Source organism: Pteronotus mesoamericanus, unplaced genomic scaffold, assembly GCF_021234165.1.
Source record: "Pteronotus mesoamericanus isolate MK-2021 breed Mesoamerican mustached bat unplaced genomic scaffold, CSHL_Meso_final contig_94, whole genome shotgun sequence".
Lineage (NCBI taxonomy): Eukaryota > Metazoa > Chordata > Mammalia > Chiroptera > Mormoopidae > Pteronotus > Pteronotus mesoamericanus.
Window position 1 is genome coordinate 44,618,157 of NW_026555285.1, and position 22,486 is coordinate 44,640,642.

A 22,486-nucleotide genomic window follows, 5' to 3' on the forward strand; every position below is an offset into this window, starting at 1 on the left:
ATAGGAAAGAGAAAAACCCACATTGTTATAACCATATGAATGTACTGCCAGAATAGCTTCTTAATCAAATAAATTGAAAAGATTTTTTTTTAAGTCAGAAGAAGGAAAATCTGTATAGAATCATAGAATCTTACATTGGAAGAAGCATTATGGGTCAACTGGTCCACCTATGTTCACCATACAGTACTTCTGTCAGATCTATTGATGGCCTTAGTCAATTATTTTTAAAAAGCGCTATATATATCAAAGTGTTGAAGAATTGAAACAGAATCAATTCTCAATACTTCAGAAACTGATCATTATATAAAGCATTTAGTACAATGCTTGATTCACAATAATAATTACAATAATTAGTAGTAGTAGTAGCAATATTACCAGGAAATCTCTAAGTTGTAGTGTCTTATTTTTGAAAAGAGCACAGGTTTTGGACCATAAAAACCCCAGGATTAAATCACAACTCTGCCACTTACTAAGCATAAGGCTTCAAACAATTCACTTAGTATCTCCAAACCTCAGTATTTTATATCCTGGCATTCCATAAATGTACTCAATATGATTATCATATAACAACTACAATGAGAACCAATAAGAATTTATGTTTACTCTCAAACAGCCCACATTTTAGCAGGTAGTGAGATATAAACTCCAGTTCTGTGTAATAGATGAATCAAGAAGGATACCACGAAGAGGAATGGGAGAGGAACTCTCAGATCTGGCCTGCTGGCAGAAGAAAGAGTTCTGCTTAAAAAGTGAATGAGCCCAGGCCAGTGTGGCTCAGATGGTTGGCACGTCATCCCATAGACCGAAAGGTTGAGGGTTCAGTTCCCAGTCAGGGCACGTACCCAGTCTGTGGGTTTGTCCCTGGTTAGGGAGCATGCAAGAGGGCAACCGATGTCTCTCTCCCCCTACCAACCCCTTCCTCAGGAGAGCATTAAAAAAAAAGTTAGTGAAAAGGAATCCCCCAGGCTGATTAAGAAAAGCAATCTGGGCAGAGACACGCTGTGAAGTGTTTTTGGTATAATCCCAGCAGAGCGTCCCCAAGTTGGGTGCGGCAGGAGAGGGCCGCAGATCCTGGGGTGTCGTGCCTGCTATGATAAAATACGTGGACTTCACACTCTAGGTGATGGAGAACCAGGAAAGGGCTCTTAAGAAAGGAAGAGACCAATGAGATTTATCTTTTAGGAAGTCACCTGGGAAGTCATATGGTGTCTGGGTCAGAAGGGGTGACGCTAGAGGCAGGGAGAGCAGGCAGGAGGTCTTTGTAACAGTCCATGGAAGAGGAGTTGAAGGGCCTGACCCAAGAAGAGCGGGGCGGACACCCTGGGGAGAGTGATTCGGAGGCTGGTTCGGGGACAGACTCAAGCAGGTGCGGTGAGCTGGAGGGAAGCGAGAGGTGCCACGGGGCTCGTGATGCAATCAAGACTTGCCTGGGGGACTAAGTGGGCCGACAGGTCAGTGTAGAGATGACAGAAGGAAAAAGGGCGAGGGAGGGAAACTGAGTGAAGGTAAGAGGTTTGATTTTAGACATAACTGCGTTGGCAGAATCTCTGAGCCATCAAGAGAAAGAGATGTCCATTAAGGACAAGAAAGCAAAGGACAGGGTCCGGGAATCTCATTCTGGGGTCAGGGGAGGAGTGTGACGTGGAAAACGACAAGTGCCAAACACAGAATGCCGGGGGTCCCAGCCCCCGAAGAGGAGATAGCGAGGAAGAAGGCGGCAGGCAGAGAAGCGATGAGGGCGGGGACAATGAAGTCAAAGGAAGGGCGCCTTTCACAAAGGAGGCCCTGGGAAGTGAAAGGGTGGTGGGAAGGGAGGTTGGGATAATAGACAACTCTTTCAAGATGCTGGTTGCAAACAAAAAATGAAGAAAACGTTCAAAACGTCCCCCAGGATATCTTTACATATAACTATGTCTTTTCCGAAATCTGAAAGAAACCATTCCTTGAGACCTGCTTCATCCAGGCAGAAAGACCGCGGGCAGGACCCCGCGTCCCTACCAGGTCACGCAGCCACCAAACACGTCTAAGGACAGCTACGTGACAGTGGAGGGTATAAAGGAGTCAAAGACACAGGTTTGCCTTTCGATACAGGAGAACGACTGAGGAAGCTGGGGACAGGATTGTATTTTCAATCTGTTTTCACAGATTTTGTATCTAGATTGAGACATTTAGAAGACAAAAAGCATGGCCTCAGGAGGGAGGCTAGCGCTCACTACCGTTTCCTAGAGAAGATTGGCCCTAAGGAGCAGCACTTCATCGTTTAATGTTGTGATCAAAAGAAAACTAAAGATTGCTCATTCCGGGTCCTTCCTGGGGCCGTTTTCGCCTTGTAGTCTCAGCACCGTTGCCCAGCAGCCCAACCTTTTGTACTGTTTCTTCCACCTGTACTTGCTCCTCCACCCCCACAGATTCTCAAACAAACCTGTGCTTCTCTGGAAGCCATGGACTGTATTTTAAAGTTCATATAGCAATGTCTTAGCAATTTTTATCCAAAAGAGGGCGCAGATTTCTCATGAAATATGGATCAATTCTGTAGTTCACAAAATTCGCTTGCTTCTAGTAATATTGAAATTTCACAGCTACTGTAATTAGATGCAGAAATATTGCTGCAGTGGCGTGTGCATGTGAATTAAATCCTATTGTTTAAGTGCTAATTACACAAAGAAGAGCCCTTTGCTTCTTTGGGGCAATTTCAGAAGAGACCCAGGCTATTGCTAAAGAAAAGAAAAAAAAAAAGAGTCAAAGCTAACATTTTTCTATTTTGTGGAGCCAAACCAATTAAGATAGGCATTTTAAAATTAAACATTAAACAGAATTTTTTAAAAAAAGTTTATTAATGGTCTTCTAATTTTAGGGTGTGTTTCCCTTCTTCCATGGTGTAAAGAATGACTAGGGAAGTAATCTAGTTTAGACCCTCTGTGTGCGTAGTTAATAGTGAATCATTTGTTTATTTTGTTTTGCCATAGGTGAAACTGTTGATGTTTCAAATACTCAGTATGTATGGCTCTTCTCACACAAGTGTAGCAGGGTGAGGGGGGGATGGGGAGGAATGACAGGAATTCCAATCTCAGCTGTTTCTTTAGGCTGAGTCTCCTCATGATTTGCATACCTTTTCTTGGGCTAATGATGTGTCAAAAGATGCACCGAAGGCCTGGTGGGCCTCCTAAAAGCAAGGTATGGAAATGGAAGGAAAATGCAAAGAAGTCATTTTTTTTCAATGATAGTGATGTAATATAGGTATCCCTTACTTAACAGAAAAATCTATTTAAACAAATTCTGCACTTCAGATGTATAGATTAAGGGAGGACCTAACTCCACAGATGGCACTTCCCAATTTGCAGGTCCAAGGCATTTATTAGCTTATTCTTGCTTCTATAACTGGCTTGCATTCCAGATTCCAGCTGCGCACATAACTAATTGCCTGGTAATTTGCTGGTGGGTGGTAACAATAAACACTGATCTAGGGGAAACAACACCATTTTGTTTGGCTTCTAGTCCCCCAAAATGAAACCAACCCCGAATCACTGGAACTTTATTTGCTGATGGATTAGTTGCATCCTCCTGGGGCAACAGGAAAACAGCACTAAGTGAGGGCAAGAGCTGAATTCGTAGTCCCTCTGAATGCTCTAGTCTAAAATGACATCGCCAAAATCGGCACGCATTTTTGTTAGGGAACTAACAGGACAACAAAAACTAAGCGTTATTTTCCGTTGTCATTTAATGACAAATCTACAATCCATTACCAAACTCTTTCTAAGACTTCCAAAGAAGTGCTCGTACCTACCCTATTTATATGATCATGGAGTGCTATAATTTGATTCATCACCCCACGTCTGCTGTGCCTGACTAAAATGTCCCTTCACCTGCACTCCGTCCACCGGCAAATTCCATGTATGGGTTCACCTTGGAATTCTCATGCGGCCTCTTGTCCAGCTTCCTCCTTTCTTGACTGTAAGATTTGATCTCATCTCCTCTAGGGCACAGTCTGGATCACATTTTCTTTTCTGGATTTGGGGAGCCCATGAGTCCTCCTCTTCCTCTGCCCCCCCCCGCCACAGCCAACACCCTCGTTCTTCTGCACCCCGTGTAACAACACTCCTAACCGCCTTAGATTCCATTTCTGCAGACCCCACTAAGAAGGCAGTTTTTAAATACTCAACTTATTTGATGATGCCAAACTTTGTGGAATTTCTGAAACGTCCTATTGCTTTCCAACAACAGAGACCAGGTCACCCAGCCACCAAACACGTCTAAGGACAGCTACGTGACAGTGGAGGGTATAAAGGAGTCAAAGACACAGGTTTGTCTTTCGATACAGGAGAAAGACTGAGGAGGCTGGGGACAGGATTGTATTTTCAATCTGTTTTCACAGATTTTGTATCTAGATTGAGACATTTAGAAATAGCACTTTTTTTCATTATATTTTCTCTGAAATGACCATATTCCATCGATACATGACTTTAAAAACTTTACCATATTCAGAGGTGTAAAGCTCAGATTCTGAAATCAATTTGTCTAGAAAATGAACCTGACTTTATAGTAAACATAAAAAAGAAAACGACCCAGTTAGAAATAAACAGCTAGAAGAAAGTTGTATTATTTAAGAGCATTAATAATATATAAAGGTAAATAGGTAATAAAACCTAATTACAGAATGACTTTATCTCTTATTGAAGCTATATTTACTATCTTTCCAGAATATTGTCATGAGAACACTAACACATCCTTTTGTGTGTGTGTACGTGCGTGTGTGTGGTTTATTTTGTGTTTGAGAAAAGCTGTGGAACTAGGAAGATACTCCTTATTTTGAGCTCAAATGATTATGATTCTTTTGGTTCTTATCCAGCTCTCAAAGAATAATGTTGATCCTTTAACAAATGTGTACCTCTAAGAACTTCTTTTTACCACTGAAATCCAGCAGGATATATATTAAATTACAAAACACTACTTTTAGTTGCTAATCTGAATTAGATAAGAAACAAATGGCCTATAGGTAGCCTTTGAAAACATCAGGAAAAAAATAAAACAAAAATTAGATGCTGGCTAATGGCTCTGATTGAGAAAGGATATTGATTCTTAAAATTGGCTCCCTTTGTTATCTGTAAAAATACGATCAAACCTCTAACTAAAGCACTTGCATAATTGAATAAAGCCTCATGTTTGTTGGAATATTGCTGTTTTTCACTGACACCGAGAATAGCAGTTTACTACCCACAGCAATTTTTTGTTTAAAACTGAAAGAGTTATGTAGGATTTTTAACATTTCAAGGTCTGGGCGTTCAGGCTTTTTTGAACATGCTCTGTTTAATAAAACCTACTCACAACAAAAGGCCTAGGAAGTTCCTTGCAGTTGGCAAGTGTGTGATTTGGAACAGCGTGTGGAACAGCCACGTGGCCCTGTGGCCCAAGGCCCACTGAGAAATCAGCAGCTGTGCATGCTAAATCTGGTTCCATCATTAACCGGCTGGGGGACCTTCTACAAATTGCTTAATTCCAGCCATGAAAATAAACATAGGCACCCATGCCCTAGAACAGATCTAAGGGAATCAGGCCAGACACACATGGAACCAAAATTCTCTCTGCTTTTCCTTTCCAACACACACTGGGGACAGGGAGGGATTTGTAAGGACCAGGCTGAGCTGCTCTTCTTTGCTTCCAGTTGAAAGAGGCAAAGTATAAGCAAGTGAACACAGCCAGGAGGGAGTGGACAGTGGAGGTAAGGATGAAGAAAGCTGAGAGCTGAGGGGTAAATCTCTGGAGTGGTAAGAGAGATTCTCGAAGGTTCCAGCTCTCCTGCCGGTCCCCTGTGAGCACAATGGCTCCATCACTTCGCAATGCTTCGGCTCTGCGTGCCAGCCTTCCCTGCACTCCTATTTCTCTTTTACTTTGGCTTCGCGTTTTTCCTTACTTTCTCTTTGTCAGCACTGTTTGAAGGGGAGAAGAAAACTGTATTCGCCTACTGCATTTTTTAAAAATCTCTTCCCTGTATTGTTAGAGCTATGCAGAACTTTACAGACTCCTCAGCATTCACTTTTTAGATGGGAAAAATGGGTCCAAGTAATTATAAATTAACAAAGTAGTGACAGCGCTAGAACTAGATGCTAGGTCCTCCTTTCCTTCCTCTCTTTATTTATTTATTTGCATATTTTTACTACATTTATTGGGGTGACAGTGGTTAATAAAATCATATAGGCTTCAAGTGTACACTTCCATAATATATCATGTGTATATTGCATTGTGTGTTCACCACCCAAAGTCAAATCTCCTTCAGTCACCAAATATTTGATCCCTTTTACCCTTTACTACCTCCTCCTCACCCCCTTTCCCTCTGGTAACGACCAGGTTGTTATCTGTGTCTATGAGTTTTCGCGTGGTTGGTTATTCATTTGTTGCTTTCAGTTTTATATCCCACATATAAGTGTATGAATATGGTTCTTGACTTCTTCTACCTGACTTATTTCGCTTAGCATGATAGTCTCAGGGTCCATCTGTGTTGTCACAAATGGCAGTATTTGATCTTTTCTATAGCTGAGTAGTACTCCATTGTATTATGTACTACATATTTATCCAATCCTCTATCAAAGGGCACTTCAGTTGTCCCTATATGGTGGCAACCATGAATAATGCTGCAATGACCATAAGGGTGAATATATCTTTGCAAATAAATGTTTCTACATTTTGCTGGTAGATACCTGAAAGAGGGATCATATGGTAACTCTAGGCTTAACATTTTGAGGAACCTCCATACTGTTTTCCACAGTGGCTGTACCAGTTTACATTCCCAATAGCAGTGAATGAGGGTTCCTTTTTCTCCAACGCTTGTTATTACCTGTCTTGTGGCTAATAGCCTTGTTAACGGGCGCGAGGTAGTGTTTCATTGTAGTTTTGACTTGCATTTCCCTAATAGCCGGTACTGTTGAGCGTCTTTTCACGTACCTGTTGCCAGGTCTTATAAATGGCAGTCCAGTGCTACTTCTATACATTGTACCCATGTGTTAAGATTTTTTAAAAAAAGCTTCCAATGCTGTATTGACCTTATATTTTGATATTTAAAGATGGCATTGTATGTTCATTCCTTTAAAACCATAGGAATTAGGGCAGAAAGGTATTTAAGGTCCATTATTTCATGGATGCAAAGATTATTTTATTTAGAATATGAATGTTAGTTCTTCAAAAGTCAATGTGACTTTGAAATGTAGTCACAACTGGGATTCTTTTTTGGCCCTATTTGACCAGAAATAAAAGATTGTCCTAGAAACGTGTATGCTACATTCAGGAAATAAACCAAAAAAAAGTTATAGTTAAAGTCAGAGTCACGGTCATAGCCATAGTAGAACAAAAGTCACAATCAGTAAAGACCCCCATTCACATTTGTCCATTGATTAGGTAAACCGAACATTAGTGTAAATGCGGGTGTCTACAAACGGTAGTTTTGAGAAGTCTTGTGCACTGAGACTGAGAGGCAGCCAGAGCTTTCGAGGTGCTGAGGAAAGAGGAGCGCCATTTCAAACAGGCAGAATGGGGGCGGCGCCTCCTACTTGGAACAGAGCTTGGTTTTCCTTAAACCAGTGAAATACAGGCATCTTGAAAGTCAACATTAATTCAACGTTAGAAAAAAGGATACAAGAAACCAGTGACCCTAATCTGTGATCAAATTCTCCACGTAGCTATTCCAGCTAGATTATAGGTACAGGCATACCTCAGAATTATTGCAGGTTTGGTTCCAGACCACAGCAATACAGCAAATCATATCCTCTTCGCTGGCGGAGGGTCTTGTCTTCAAGTGGTAAACAAACACGATACCTGTGAAGCTCAGTAATGTGGAGTGCAATAAAATGAGGGATGCTGGTAGCCAATTCTCTTTACAAACAAGGCAAGATAAACAAATGAAAAAACATACTGTGTTTTCCTAAATTCATATTGTATGATTGCAAACCATCTGTAGAAAAATTCTTTAGTGATAACTATCTATATATGCAGATACAGTGGGCTTTCAAAGACAAAAAGGAGTAATTATCTGAAGATTAACTTGATCACTTGAAGTATAAAATAAGGTCTCATATTTGTTACAAAATTATAATTTGAAAGTATATGACTTTTCTTCATGTAAAAAGATTATTTACTTGAAAGAGTAACTAAAAATTAAACATTTACAGATGGATTTTTGAGAGTTTATGCTTAACATTCCATTCAATATTTTGTGATTTATCCTTGTTGATTAGTAGAATTAAATACGACTATTCATTAAATGTCCATAACATACCCAGTTTTATAACCTCCGTGCTTTAATTTATTTCCTCCTCTCACATCTGAAAATTAGCATTAACTAACAGAATTTTTTTGTTCACTTTTCTCCACTCCAGTATATGAAGTCTAGAAACTAACTCACAGAAAATCATTCAGGTTGCTTAACCAAATTTGATTGGCCACCTCATACACCATGTAAAAAAGTTACAATATAATCTTCATATCATGTTTTGACTGGAAAAACAAAACATAATGCTTAACTCTATAGGATTACATATATGGGCGAACTATACAATGGGGAAGTAGTTGATTTAGGGCATATTTGCGTGTCAGAATGATTTATGTCCCAAATCCTAGCGCTGTGGCCGTTATCATAATCACAGGCCGAACGTGACATCAAATTTTTTTTTAGATCTTTTTCTTAATCCTTCGCACAACCCCTAAATCAAACATAGAAACAGCAATTGCTTTGAACCACAAAAAAAGGGGTGGGGTGTGCCTATTATCTCTCTTCCTACGATCAGCATGCAGTTGTTATTTCCTTCCTTTTCATACCGCTATTCAAAACTCACTTGTACAGATGACTCTGCAGGAACCTAAAACAAAAAACCTCCTAAAAATATACTTGTAAATATTTCACTGGACAAATATGTCCCTGAGGAGAACCGGCATGAAATATGATTGTTTTCAACTTTTAAATATTCAAACCTTGCTTATAATTCACATTTTTCTTCAGCATTCAACTCCAATAACTTTCCAAATTCACACACTTTTGAATAACATGCGCAAGATCGATACACTACTCCACTAAACCATCCATGACTTCATATACATTAAGAAGTCACTTGTGGACTCTAGTTCCCTCCTCTGTGAAATGATGAGTTAAATAATGTTTAAAGTGCTTCCTAACTGCACTATTCTAGGACTATAACACATGGGCTCTCTCATTGGTAAAGAGCATCAAACTAAGATGTATATTTCAGTATAAGGTCAAACAGGCATAAATGTAGATGGAAAAGCTGCTCGAGCTATTTCCCTACGGAATTTAACCACACGGCAACGTGGCAGGGAAGAGGGTGGCAGGGAAGGGCTGCGGGGGCGGGGCACGGCGTGTGGACGAGCCCCAGCGCCCCACTCTGTCGGCCGCGCTGCGTGCCCCACTGCGGGTGCCAGCCACAGAGGGGAAAGGACACCTTCCTTAAGTTGACACAAAAGCACTTAACAGGTCAGCAGGAGGCCCTAAAATGTGATTATGTCTCTCATCTTAAAAGATAAATTTTTTTTTTTAAAGCCCTTCCTGATCCCACTTTCCTTCCAGCCCCCACGCCCGTCTCTCCTTCTCCACTGGGCGCTGCCCACTCTTCTGCCTCCATGCCTCCCTCCCCTTCTCCACTGAGTCGGCTGCCACCTGGTTTCTGCTCCGGCCTCTCCACAAAACAGCTCCTGCCGAGGATCTCCAGAGCCTTCCATTGTCATTTTTCTTCAGTCTTTACCCTGCTTGTCTCTTCAGCAGTGTGTGACATCATTAATCCTTCCCCTTGGTCTCCCTCCTTAAACTGAGTTTCTTCACGTGGCTTCCAAAATTCTCTCCCTGGTTTTTCTTTGACCTACGTGGCTGGACCTTCTCAGTCTCTTTTGTCGGTTCCTCTTCATCTCCTAGATGGTGTCTTTTCTATCTACACTCAGCCCAAGATGATCTGGCTAGTTTCATGGTTTAAAGGACATCGACTCACAGGTGACTCCAAAGTATACATCTTAAGCCTGAAATCTGCACCGAACTCTAGACTTGTAGACTCAACTGCCTACTTGGCTTCCTCTCCTGGATATCAGCTGGTCACCCCAAACTCAACATGTCTAAAACCAAACTTAATAGTCACCCCTTGGCTTTCCCTCATCGCTGGAAACCGACAACTCCATTCTTCCAGTGGCTGAGGCCTCCTTTCTTCCTTGACTTCTCTCTTTCATTCATATATCACAGCCAGGCATCAGCAAATCCTGTCAGCTCTATCCTCAAAATAGATCCAACATGCAAGATCTGACCATTTCTTACCACTCCACTTCCACCAGGCTGACCCCCAAACACCATCATTTCTTGGTTGTATTATTGCGCTAGCCTGTCCATGGGGGGCCTTTTATCTACACTTACCCCACTTCAAGCTTTTCTCAGAGTGCTCCTAACACCTCAGTCAGCTATGATGTCTCTTTCCAAAAACCACCAATGCCTTCCCGTTGCACTCAGAGTAAAAGCCAATGTTGTCACTGGGACATACAGAGCCCTCCATGAGCTACCGACACTTACATATACCAGCCGCCCACCCCCCACACACATACTCATTCACAAACACACATGAAAAAGCATGAGCACCCACTGGGATAGACAGACACACACACACACACACACATAGGTAGACAGATACACACTTTGACACTTATACACATAGGCAGACGCATGAACAGATGAACATATAGAGATACACACTCAGATACATACACAGACACATACATATACACACAGATACACAGACAGAGCCCACAGACACAGACACTCAAGGAAGCACGCCAGACACATACAGGCAGGGCCTCGATGACTGCTCTGTCCTCCGGTACTGCTCTCCCCTCATTCCCTCTGACGCGGTCACCGGCTTCTCCGCTTCGTTCAGACGAGTCGGAAACACTCCCCACTTAGGGACTTGCTGTGCCCGAAACTACCCACATGGCTAACGCACTCGTTTGTTCAGATCTTTACCCAGGTGGAAGGCTCCTCTGCTTACCTAATATTTATTCCCCCTCCCCCACCCCCACCCCCCACACTTCATATAACATCCCTCTCATCAGGGGCTTAAATTTTTCTCCTTAGTGTATGCTGTCTGATACACTAAATACTTTTCTTACCTCACTCTTGTCTCCTCCAGTAAGAATGTAAGCTGTGATAGGGTAGAGATTGTTAGGGTAGAGATTTTGTCTGCTTTGTTTACCGCACCTACAATTTGTAGTAGCAGGCCTGCCACATAATGGGCACCCAATGAATGTGTTCTGAAACATTTCAATGAATGAATGATACTGTTCTTGAAATGATAGGAGAAACGGGGTGAACCAAATGGGCTTTTTGAGCACCTCATGACAATCCCATCCTCTTACTCTGGCTTCCCCAGTCTGTTGGAATCCCCAGAAATCAAAACAACTGCCTGGCTATAATTTTCTTAGGTCGCAATTCCCACAGTAATTGGCCATTCTTCCCAGGTTTCAGTGATGGTCCATGGCCCCTGATCACCTCTGTTTCCTCAGTCATTTCCTTGAAGGCACCCCCAGTGAGTTCCACGACAGCTGGCCGCCTTTAGGCATGTGATAGAAGAAAAGGAGGCAAAAACCAGTGGGCGGGAAAACGCGCATTTCTGGCATACCTAGCAATTAACACATAATATTAGGTGATGAGGAGATTCTGGTCACAAGTTTCTTTTCCAACACTTGAACAATTTAACTTTATAGGAAAAAAGCAAAGAAGAAGTTGGTCATGCTGATGTGGCCTTAATGCTTAAAACGGTCATTGTATTCTGCCATTTCCTCCTCCCCCAAACACACAAGAACAACAGCATTAATTATTGCTCTTTAGATGCATGAAATCTCCAGTGCTCAGATATGTAGAGATAGAGACAGATATCAGATCTCTGTCTATCTATCTATCAATCTATCTATCTATCAGGATGGCTAAAGCAACCCAATGAAGCAGAAGTTGGTCAATGGTCCTGCCTCCCCGCTCACTCCACACACACACACACACACACACACACACTCATTAAAAATCCCCTCCATCATCTCCTACCCTTATCACCTTCACTCCCAATCAATGTCTTATCAATTAGAGAGAACATCCTCTATTACCCATCACTCTTGTTTTCCTTTCTACTTTAATCTCTCAGCCTCTATTCCTTTGCACTTTGTGTGTGTGTTTTATAATCAGGTAAGAGGAGGCTGGTGGAGACCAAGGAACTATGACAGACCACACAATGTTCAGACCATGAGCTGTCTTCTAACTTAGGGTGCAATAGTGTCTGGAACTTTCGAGTATTTGTATTTTTTATCTTTAAAAACATGTTTTTGAGTGTCTTTGACACATGGGTGACTGGGATACTATTTAAACATAATAAGGTGAACTTTGGAGATGGACAAATTTAGGTTTTAGAGTAGTAATATACCACTTACCTAGTGTGATAAAACACATATTTGTGAGGATATGAGGAAAAAAGAACGGCCGTGCAGTGCCACGGACATGCCATAGAGTGTAGCTCTTCCAGGGACAGCCAGGCAGGACCAAGGACACCTTGCACTTTAACATCTGAACGGGACACTTTTTCTTTGTTTTATTGTAGCTTACATTTTGTCAGCTAGTAGGGGTCAAACTTCCTCAGAAAACAAAATCAACCTAAGAAAGACGGACCCAGCACAGTAAACAACACACATTGTAGAACAACCCCAGTTCAGGATAATAAGGTAGAAGGGTGGGAGATGTGGGAGCTCCTTATATTCTAACCGGCTGAGAGTCTGCGACGAGGTCTGTCCAGAAAATATCTAGCCATGTACGATGAATAAGAAAGACATTTACTGAAGATAAGAAATACAAGAAAGTAGGCACTTCGGGATCGCGCACAGTTCTCCCAGTGTCTCTCCCACTGTTCAAAACATTCTGCAAAATCCCTTGTTGGAACCTCCGTCAGCTGCCCTGTCACGTTTTCCTGAATCTCATCGACAGTCTGAAAGCTCTTCCCTTTTAAAGATGATTTTAGTTTTGGGAAAAGCCAGAAGTCACAGGGCGCCAAATCTGGGCTGCAGAGGGACTGAGTCACCTGGTGATTTGACATTTCACCAAAAAAAAACCCTCTGCACGAGATGTGATGCATGAGTGGGTGCATTGTCGTTATGAAGGTGCTGATCATCAGTGGCCCATAGCTGCACCCTTCTGCATCATTTGAAGAGTTTCCAGTTTCCACAGAGGAATGTTCAAGCTTAATGCAAAATTTAATGCAGATTCATTGCTCTACTTGCTCAGTCATTTTGAATGCAACAGCCACACTATACACACGCTCACTCAAGGGCATCTACCGCCCCCACTGAAGTTGTCATGGTTCGTGCATCCCCATTCCAGGACACTCTCCTTGGCTGTCAGGTTACATTGATGTCATGCAAACCATTCTCATTTTATTATCATGGCTGGATTTTTTCTGGACAGACTCGTAGTACAGGACTCAAAATATGAAAAAGAGTTAACCAAGTCCTCTAATGAACTGTGTATAATGGGTGTATATGTGTATACATATATATACACACATATACATACACATCCATACACCTGCACATCCATACACCTATATACGCACACATTTTAAGATGAATGTTCTAGACACAAACTGTGACATAATAAATCAGCCTTGCCCAGGACATTGTTAAACAGGATAGTAATGAACTTTAATTCACCTATGAGGAGATCTAGTCAAACAATGAAATTAAATAAGGAAATTAGGTACCCTGTTCAAATCTGATGATAAAAGCCATTTTCCTGCATTATAAAGGTAAGTCCAAATTATCTAGAAGTGCGTGTGCGTGTGTGTGTGTGTGTGTTCACATACTCAGTGGATATTAACGGAATGCTCTACACAGCTGCAGAGTTGTCTTGGTAGGAAGCAATCTACTACAAAGCATTGCAGACTCTAGAACTAAGCCAGCTAAGTTGGAAGCCCCCCTCCACAACCTTCTAGACCAAGTTTTTTTCTTTCTCTGTGGTTTGGTTGTACAGGTGAGGATCTGTGCAGTGGGCATGAATATATTACCTAGTTTGTAAAGTTGTTATTAAACGAGGTGAGTACTTAGAATAACGACTGGTATCTAAAAGTTACCTATATGCATTTTTATTAGATAAAAATAGAATAAAGTCTACATTTTGGGGGGGGGGAACCCAGAATTATATGCTTTCAGGTATGTTTCTATAAGAACTAGCGTTTTTGACCCCTAAAGAGTTCATCTGAAACTTCCAATAATTTTTCCCACGAAGTGAGCCAAATGGTAAACACGGGACTCCTGAGCGCTTTTAACTAAACAAGCCTCTCACCAGCTCTGTTCTAAAGACCACGGGGAAGGGAGTGTCTTCCTCTGCAACAGGCACTAGAAAGTGCTCTTCCTGACCCTTTGCCCACTGCAAGGCAGGAGTGGGTGGGCTGGGAAAGCAATCCCCTGCTTTTCCTCTGGGGACCCCAGCTTCTCCCCTCGGCGCTACCGAATGCCCCTCTCCACTGTTTAGTTGGCCCCTGCCCCCTCCCATTTCCCTTTTCATAAAAATCCCTTTCTTTCTCCTTGCATCTCTGCTACCTTTATTCTGTCTTGTACTTGTCCACCTCCTTTTTACTGAACAGCCCTCTAGCTGTATTTTTCGCTTCTGCCACGCTCCCCTGTGGACAGCGCCCCCCCCCCCGCCCCCGCCCGACATACGCATGCGCACTTTCTCTCTCCAGGACTAATCTCTCACTCTTTTCTCATCCTCTGCCCTCCCACCTGCCTCTCCGTTGTTGGCACTCTGTGAACACTTGCTCTTTTTTCACTCTAAGATTTGCAATATTGTCCTTTCTTTTTCACCTAATGCACGTCAGTCCAACTCCGGACTTTTCCACTTTTATGGAAAATGTGATTTTACCACTTTAAAGAGAGGCAGGGAAATAAAGGAGCATGAGTGAACTGAATAAAACCCATTTTTAAAGTTGTGTATATACTACGCTCCTTATATACATTGTCTCTCATTCTCCACAGTAACTTTGAAAGATGCTATTATTCATTTCTGGTTTATAGTTGAAGAACATACGCTGAGCAGTTAGGTGACTTGCCTAAGGCCATACAGGGCTAGAATGTTAACCGTCTTATTAGTTTCCTCATCTTCCTTCTGTCCCCGACGTTACCCTGTTTCCTTAGTGAACTGACCATGCTGTAGCACATGTTTCTGATCAAAGTATTGAAAAGAACACTACAAACAGAGATTTTAAAAACATTGTCCTCATGTACTTCCCTCGCCTATCACATGCCCCCTTTTACTATAACTAAGTAAGTAATGTCAGGAAGTGGAAGAGAAAGCAGCGAGAACACCAAAAGAAAACTGCCTCTCTTCTCTCCTTGTTGATTTTGGCCTGTTGGTCGAGCTCATTAGGAATCTTCAACTCAAAGGCTTTTAGAGTTCGAAGTGTTCTTGAAGACCATCCAAAATAACTCCTTCATTTTACAAATGAGGAAGCTGCAACTCAGATCAGTAAAACAACTTGCCCAAAACATAGACTGACACGCTGCCCAACCTGGGTGGGTAAATTGAATTAATAGTCGCAAGTTGAATTAATAGTCATAAGATGCTTATTGTTCAGGAGAATATAACCAACCCATCTGCACGTCCTGGAAGGTTCCAGTACCCCATATTGAGAGTCCTTCCAGGCTGGAAGGGTGTTCATCAAGACAGCTCTGTGCTGCTGAGGCCCAAACCTTACCCGCTCAGGGGCTCAAGAGGAATCAAGGTGGTCCTAAGATACCTCAGAACTGAAAGTGAGTGTGTTTTAAGTGAATGCGTGAAAAACAAATCCACAAGATACATGGCACTGTTTTTCTTATAGTTTGCAAAAAATATACATACAGATATATAGCCATATATAGGATCAGTGATGCAATGATAAGCATGGGTGTTCATTCTCAGACCCACTCCTATCACTCTGTGGCTTTCATGATAAGTAGATTATGAATATCACAGGATTAGTGTAGAACATTTAGATAAACTAAGAGTGTTAGGGCAAATGGAAGGAAGGAGAGAGAACACAGACATGCTATGTTACTATCTAAGTATCGGTAGGAAAGCCTTCTCTAACATGCTGTAACAATATTTGGCTCCTGGGCAGTGGTTTTTGTAGTTAATGCTGCGTTTATCAGGACTCAGTTTCTTCCCGCCTGGTTAGCGCACACCCCCTCACTGGAATCTAGGAAGGAACGGATGTATGCTGACACTACGTTTGATGCTCAGAAAATCTTTGAGCTGGTGAAAGGCACACCTGTGTTGTTTGGCAGGTGAGTTGAATCTCAAGTCAAGAAAGAATTTCTGCAAATCTCCTGTTCAGTTGGCTAAACTGGTTTCCCTTCTATTGAACAACCAAGTGGGGGGATTCTTCTACTTTTCTTTAATAAACATAATAATGCCAAAGAAAAAACTTCCAATCTAATCTCAGTGGCTTGGGTCTCAAGGAAAGGCTCAGCATTTACTTCAGGGCATTACCTGTATTCATGCCAAAATTATCAACTTATAGGTAAATTAAGTAGTTTTCTTTTTTTTTTAAAGATTTTATTTATTTATCTTTAAAGAGGGGAAGGAAGGGAGAAAGAGAGGGAAAGAAACATCAATGTGTGGTTGCCTCTCGAGCGTCCCGCAACCCAGGCATGTGCCCTGACTGGGAATCGAACCAGCAACCCTTTGGTTTACAGGCCAGCACTCAATCCACTGAGTCACATCAGCCAGGGTGAATCAGTAGTTTGCACATAGGAAAATAATCCACAGCTATTTTTGTAAAGACCAAAGTATTGTTAATTCAGGTGTTACTTTGACTAATTTGGAGAAGTAACTTCCTAGCTGCATTCGGTTTTATATTTAAATTAAGAATAGTTTGTTATGAAGAGTTAAATAAAAGTTTCAGTGAACTGACTCCTAAAGAAAATAAGGAAGCATTTATCGGCTGAAAGGTACTCTGTAAATCGGTTTGCAGATTAACTGCAAAGGTTATTTGGGACTCTATAATCTTAAAGTGAAATAGGCCATTTATCCATTCTTTCTTCTTCAAAATCTTTATTTGGTCCATTTCATTTTCTGGACATTCTTATGTTAAATTATGTGGTAGTCTGTACTGTCTTTAGGTTTCTTCGGACTAAACTGGTTTTGAAAAGCTTAAGATATAAGACATTCTAAAATAAATGGTTGATTTATTACATAATGTCCTTTAAGTATTAAAGAAAAGTTAATAATTTTCATCTTTTGGTCAGGCACTTGTCGGGTCTAAAATAATAACTCTTTATAGTAAATATGTAGTACATGCTGGGGAAGAAAAAGTGTTTAAGGTTGTCCAGCCTCATAGAAGGAACAAAGGGTAAAAGTAGAAGATTAATCAAGTCCCCAGGCATGACGACCCTAGTGTGTTTGAGCTGGCAAAGGAACTAACAGTGCTGCCAACCACGTCTTAATTGACAGGTTGCTTATGGTATTTTCAACTCCTTTTAAGTCACAACTGTGTATGAAGCTCTACAGCAAAAGAATATTTTGTTTTTCAAAGTTTTCAGCTAAGAGATCAATATTCTTCTCTCTATAACACACGAGATCTGTTTGACCAAGTTAATAGGTTATACACATAAGCGTGTATCTTGGACAGTCAGAACCGTGGTTCCCAGCCTGGCTGTAAATTCGCAGCTTTGGAAAGGTTACTACTCCAGCCGCCCCCAGGGATTCTGGCTTGAAGGATTTGATCTGGTGATGGTGACATAGCAGAGAGGGGGGAGCAGGGGGTGCAGCTGTTGCTCTTTCTTGGAGACCCTAGTTAGAATTCAGAATTTGTTTCCTCTGGAAGCTCTGTTGCCACGCTGATCTGGGCTTACAGATTCTTTTTTAAGTACAGTAGATAGAGCTATATTATCTGTTCAGTACCTTCTGAGACCTGATCTGAAACACCAAAGCATTCCTCATATTCCTTCTTTTAACAAGCAATGTGACTTTGGTTCTAAACGCCGGAATGTATAGCCGACCTGTTGATAAAGTAGGAACTGCTTTTGTCTTCAAGGTCATCACACTGCACCTTTTTATGTGTCAAAAGTCAGTCAGTATTTTCATCTTTTGAAAAAACAAAAGAATCAATAATTTCAGTGAGTACCTACCACGAGGAAGACAGAAGCAAACAAAGAGACTGAAAAAAACAAGGCCAGGAAATAAAGTACAAAACCATAATTTGCGAAGTTTTTAATTTTGGAAACTCCACAGGGAATGTCTTGGTTCATGAGACTGTGTATTTTCTGAACAGTAGATGGATCAGAAAAATAGGTAGATCATGCAGAAAGAAACATGGCGTAGAAATAGTTGTGGAAAAGAAACCAGAGGATAAAAGCACTTTAAACAGGCAAATCATACAAAAGGATAAAGAACATTTTGTAGTCCATACTCAAAGTGACTGTTTTGAATAGCAGGGAAGATAAGGATGAGGTTAGGCAGGTGCTTCACAGACTGTTTGCAAGTTTGACCCACAGGTGAACCCCATGTGACGCACCAGGACAAACTGAGACCACCAGCAGTACCGTGGAGTAGCCATGTTTCTCTCCCACCAGGCAAACCGTCCCCCCCCACCTTATTCCCACTCACACAAGGCAAGCACACGTGCGCGCCTCTCCCAAGGCCTGCCGCACAACCGAAGAGGAGGACTTGCCTGCGCTGTCTCAGTGCAAGGTTACAGCATTAGGGTGGAAGTTAGAGAGAGAGACGTTTGGGCTCAATATGAAGAAAAAACTTTCTAAAAGGCTGTCAACACCAAGCCAAACCACAACATACACTTTGCCATGCGCTGAACCCGGGGCTCTGAAGGTTAGAGCAATGAACTGACCATTATCCCTTTAAATAGAAAAGGGAATTGTGTTTGGTGTGAGCATGTCCCAACGGTCTTCAATGGTCCTTCCACATCTAAGTCTTGCCTCTGCAGTCCAGCCTCCTCCTCTCTTCTCCTTAAGCATCTAATCACCTCAAATTTCATTTGTATCCATTTGGTTAAAAAAAAAATATGACAAAGGGGAATTGAGAAATTCATCACAAAAAGCCAAAGTGTTCCTGCACAAAGCTTGTGAAACAGGTTAGCAACTAGCTTTATTGCAGCAGACTCATTTATAGGTTGTACACCTTTGGTTACTTTTGGCAAGAAGTGAACCCTGAAAGTTCATACCAAGAACTGCAAGAACTTGAAACAGATAACTACTAACCTCATAGTAAAGCCAGTGTCTTTGGTCTCTCGTCTATGCCCAGATTTGTGAATCTCAGACGCAGAAAGTCCCACCCCCCCCATCTTTACGTATATCTTGAGACACTAGTAGTGACGGAATGAATTAAACTCACCAATTAGGAATGAAATGTGGAGGTGGAAAGAACAAGGTACAGAGCAGTTTCCACTGTGACAGAACCTTCCATTCATTGAATACACTCGGACCTGGGAGCCGGGGACGTCTTAAATTCCTGTCCTGTCTGTAGTGCATTAGTCTCAGCAGGCCAGCATTGTGGCTGGGACATTCAAGCTCCAGATGGCAATGGAATCTCCGACGGAGCCTGTGGCCTCCATATGGAGCAATCTTGAATTTAGGTTTGTGCCAAGCACCTCTTTACAGTGACTTTCCGTATATCACCGGGCCAAAGAGAATGGAAGAATTCTAAAGCAAGGCCGATGCCGTGACACGAAAACCTTTCGGAAGTTCAGCAAGCCCAGGCTGCATTACCAGGCCTTGTGCTTCCAGGGCACACCAAAGGCTTTTCGGCTCTGCTTTTACAAGGTACTCTTTGGAAGCCAGGCTGTTTGCCATGGGTAGGTCTGGGTACGGGAGTGGGCAGGAGGGACGCACCAGGTCCTCCGTATCCGGCTGCCAATCTGTCCAAGAGCAGAGCCGTTCTCCGCGGCCCCTGGGCCCCTGAGATGTGGGGGAAGGTGGGGGAGGGGTGCGCAGGCCCCTGTTTGTCCTGACCTCGCGCGCCACGCCAGCTGGCCGGAGAGAACGTCTGCAGGCAGCGACACTGAAAGCGCCGGAGCGCGCTGTGCCTCCGGAGGCGCGTCTGCAGGTGGGTGCGCGCCCCCTAGCGCCCGATCTCGGGCGGGGGCGGGGCGGAGGCGGAGCCCCGGTCCCGGCGCGCGGGGTCCGGGCGCTGAGTGGGAGCGTGAGCTCCAGCGCCAGCGCGGCTGCTGCAGCGGGCGGCATGGCGAACACAGCCTTGGAGATCATCGCTTTCGTGGTCTCTATCTCGGGCTGGTTACTGGTATCTTCCACGGTGCCCACCGACTACTGGAAGGTATCCACCAACGACGGCACGGTCATCACCACCGCCACCTTTTGGGCCAACCTATGGAAGACGTGCGTTACCGACTCCACGGGCGTCTCCAACTGCAAGGATTTCCCTTCCATGCTGGCGCTGGACGGTCTGCATCCCCTCGGCCCCCGCCCCCGGCCCTCACTCCTATCAGGCCAGCCGGCGGGGGCGCCCGCTGGGCTCCACGACCCGCGGTGGGACCCCCGGGTCCCCCTCCTCTGAGGCCGCGTCCCGCTTTTCCCCTAGATCCAAGGGAGCTGGCGAGAGGCCCCGTTCCGTCGCCTGCCGTCCTCGGACGTCTGTCCTGCGTGGACGTCTGTCCTGCGTGGGCGTCTGTGGGAGCCCGGGGTCCCAGGGTGGTGGCGGGCCACGCAGACAGGGCTGGATGGGGTGGGTGACTTGCGGGTGTCGGGGTGGAGGCCAGCAGCTTTGCTGTCCTGAGAGTCGAGGACACGGTTGTGGGCCCCCATTTCTTGCGGATCGTTAGGACACGGAGTCACGCAAGGGACCTTTGTCTTCTCCATCTACTTCCCAGGGCTGGACTCGGATTAAAATGGTTTCATTGACTTGTCAAAGCGAAATGGGCTTGCCCGAAACTCCCCTTAGACTTTTCGTGAATTCTTTTAAAAGTGGGCAGGAGAAAAGGAATCATATTACAGGGGGAGTTACCCCCCACCCACCTAAAATTCCGCCACAGACCCGTCAGCCTGGGCTTTAAAGCTTCTTCCCAATTTTAGGAAAATAGCCCTTGCCTGTGCTGCCCGAGGTAGAGGCTCTTCTTGTGCCTGAGACCGACACGTTTTGCGTCCGTGAGTCTCCGGGCCTCCCTTGTGGCGTGGTTATGTAAATTGTTTTCTTCGTTGCTTTTTGTTAATTAGGCTTTCTGTTGCATTGCATTATTACAGCAGGTAGAAAGATGTTCACGAAGAAAACGGACTCTGTTTTCCGGAGAACAGGAGACGTCAACGTGGTCTCCTCTTCCAGGATTTTACAGCACTGAGCGTGGGGAGACCAAGGCAGGAGCTTAAGGAGAGTCGTCTGTATTATTTCTAGACCTGAGGTGTTCTCTTTTTCTTTTATTGCCTTAAGTTTTTATTTGCGTAGCTGAGCAAATAAAAGACAAGATTTAATTCCCCTAAGATGGTGCTTGCCACAGAAAGCACACTGTTGCTCACCGTGGTATTCGATGGAACCTGCGTATTGAGGGCCTCCGTGTCTAGTTTTAGATGGGTGTCACCTGGGTCTGCGTCGTGCTGTGTCAAGTGCTGGGACACTGTGGATTCCCTGGAATTACTGTTGAATTTCCTGCGCTCTGCACAGCCCACATCCAGGTAGATGCTTTGAACAGGCAGGCTCTTGTTTCTGTGTATCTGTGGTTTACATGCAAGAACACAGGATAGACAGTTACTGTTTTAAGCACATTCCTCTGTTGTAATATATTGTTACCTGAGATAGTGTGCCAGACAGGTGTACTTCCAGCAAGAGAGAAGGGAGACAAATGCTCCCTGGGTATCACTACAGGCAGAATTGTGAGGTTTTCACCTTACACATCTGAGGTGAAAGAGGACAGGGGATCAAGATTTGTGAGCAGGAGAGAGGAGGGCTGCGCCCCGGAATCGCTAAGCTCTAGAGGGAGTTGAGAATGGAGCAAATAGAACAGCAGTAACATTTATAAGCAACCCAGCTTGCAAAATGACCTTCCATGTGCGCGCGTGTGTCTTGAGAATGACTTTTAAAAACATCAGTGACATTACACTGCCTCCTTTTTTGCAGCATTCTAAAATTAATAACACATTTTTCCCAGTTTATACCTATAGAGATTGCACGAAATTCATTAGTCTGGACAGACTGGTTTATTGAACCATTTACCCATTGTTGGATATTGGACCCTTTCCAGCTTTCCATTCTTGTTAGTGCTTTACGAAAAAATCTTGATATTTGCCTCTTTGTGTGTATGTGTATTGTTATAAATACTGAGAAATTATCAGGGAAGTAGAATATTCATTTTAATATCCAGTTTAATACTGCCAAATTACATTCTACCAACAGTGTATGAGAATACCTATTTTTGCACATTCTCATCACGAATATTGTGGGTGACATTGTATCGTGTTATCATTTTTATTGGCACTTCCCAGA

General features: G+C 43.2%; 1 protein-coding gene across 2 annotated transcripts in view; it reads left to right on the forward strand.

Moving 5' to 3' along the window:
- The window catches only part of CLDN10 (claudin 10), a 100,082-nt gene that overhangs the window by 56,380 nt on the left and 21,216 nt on the right, over positions 1-22,486 (forward strand). Inside the window, exon 1 of one of the 2 annotated variants that reach the window (XM_054586478.1) lies at positions 20,198-20,456. The exons of the other annotated variant lie outside the window; for it this stretch is intronic. Within the exon in view, the coding sequence (XP_054442453.1) occupies positions 20,237-20,456 (220 nt within the window). The 5' untranslated portion in view covers positions 20,198-20,236. Of the gene's footprint in view, positions 1-20,197; positions 20,457-22,486 lie in introns of those variants that run through there. 2 annotated transcript variants of the gene reach the window in all.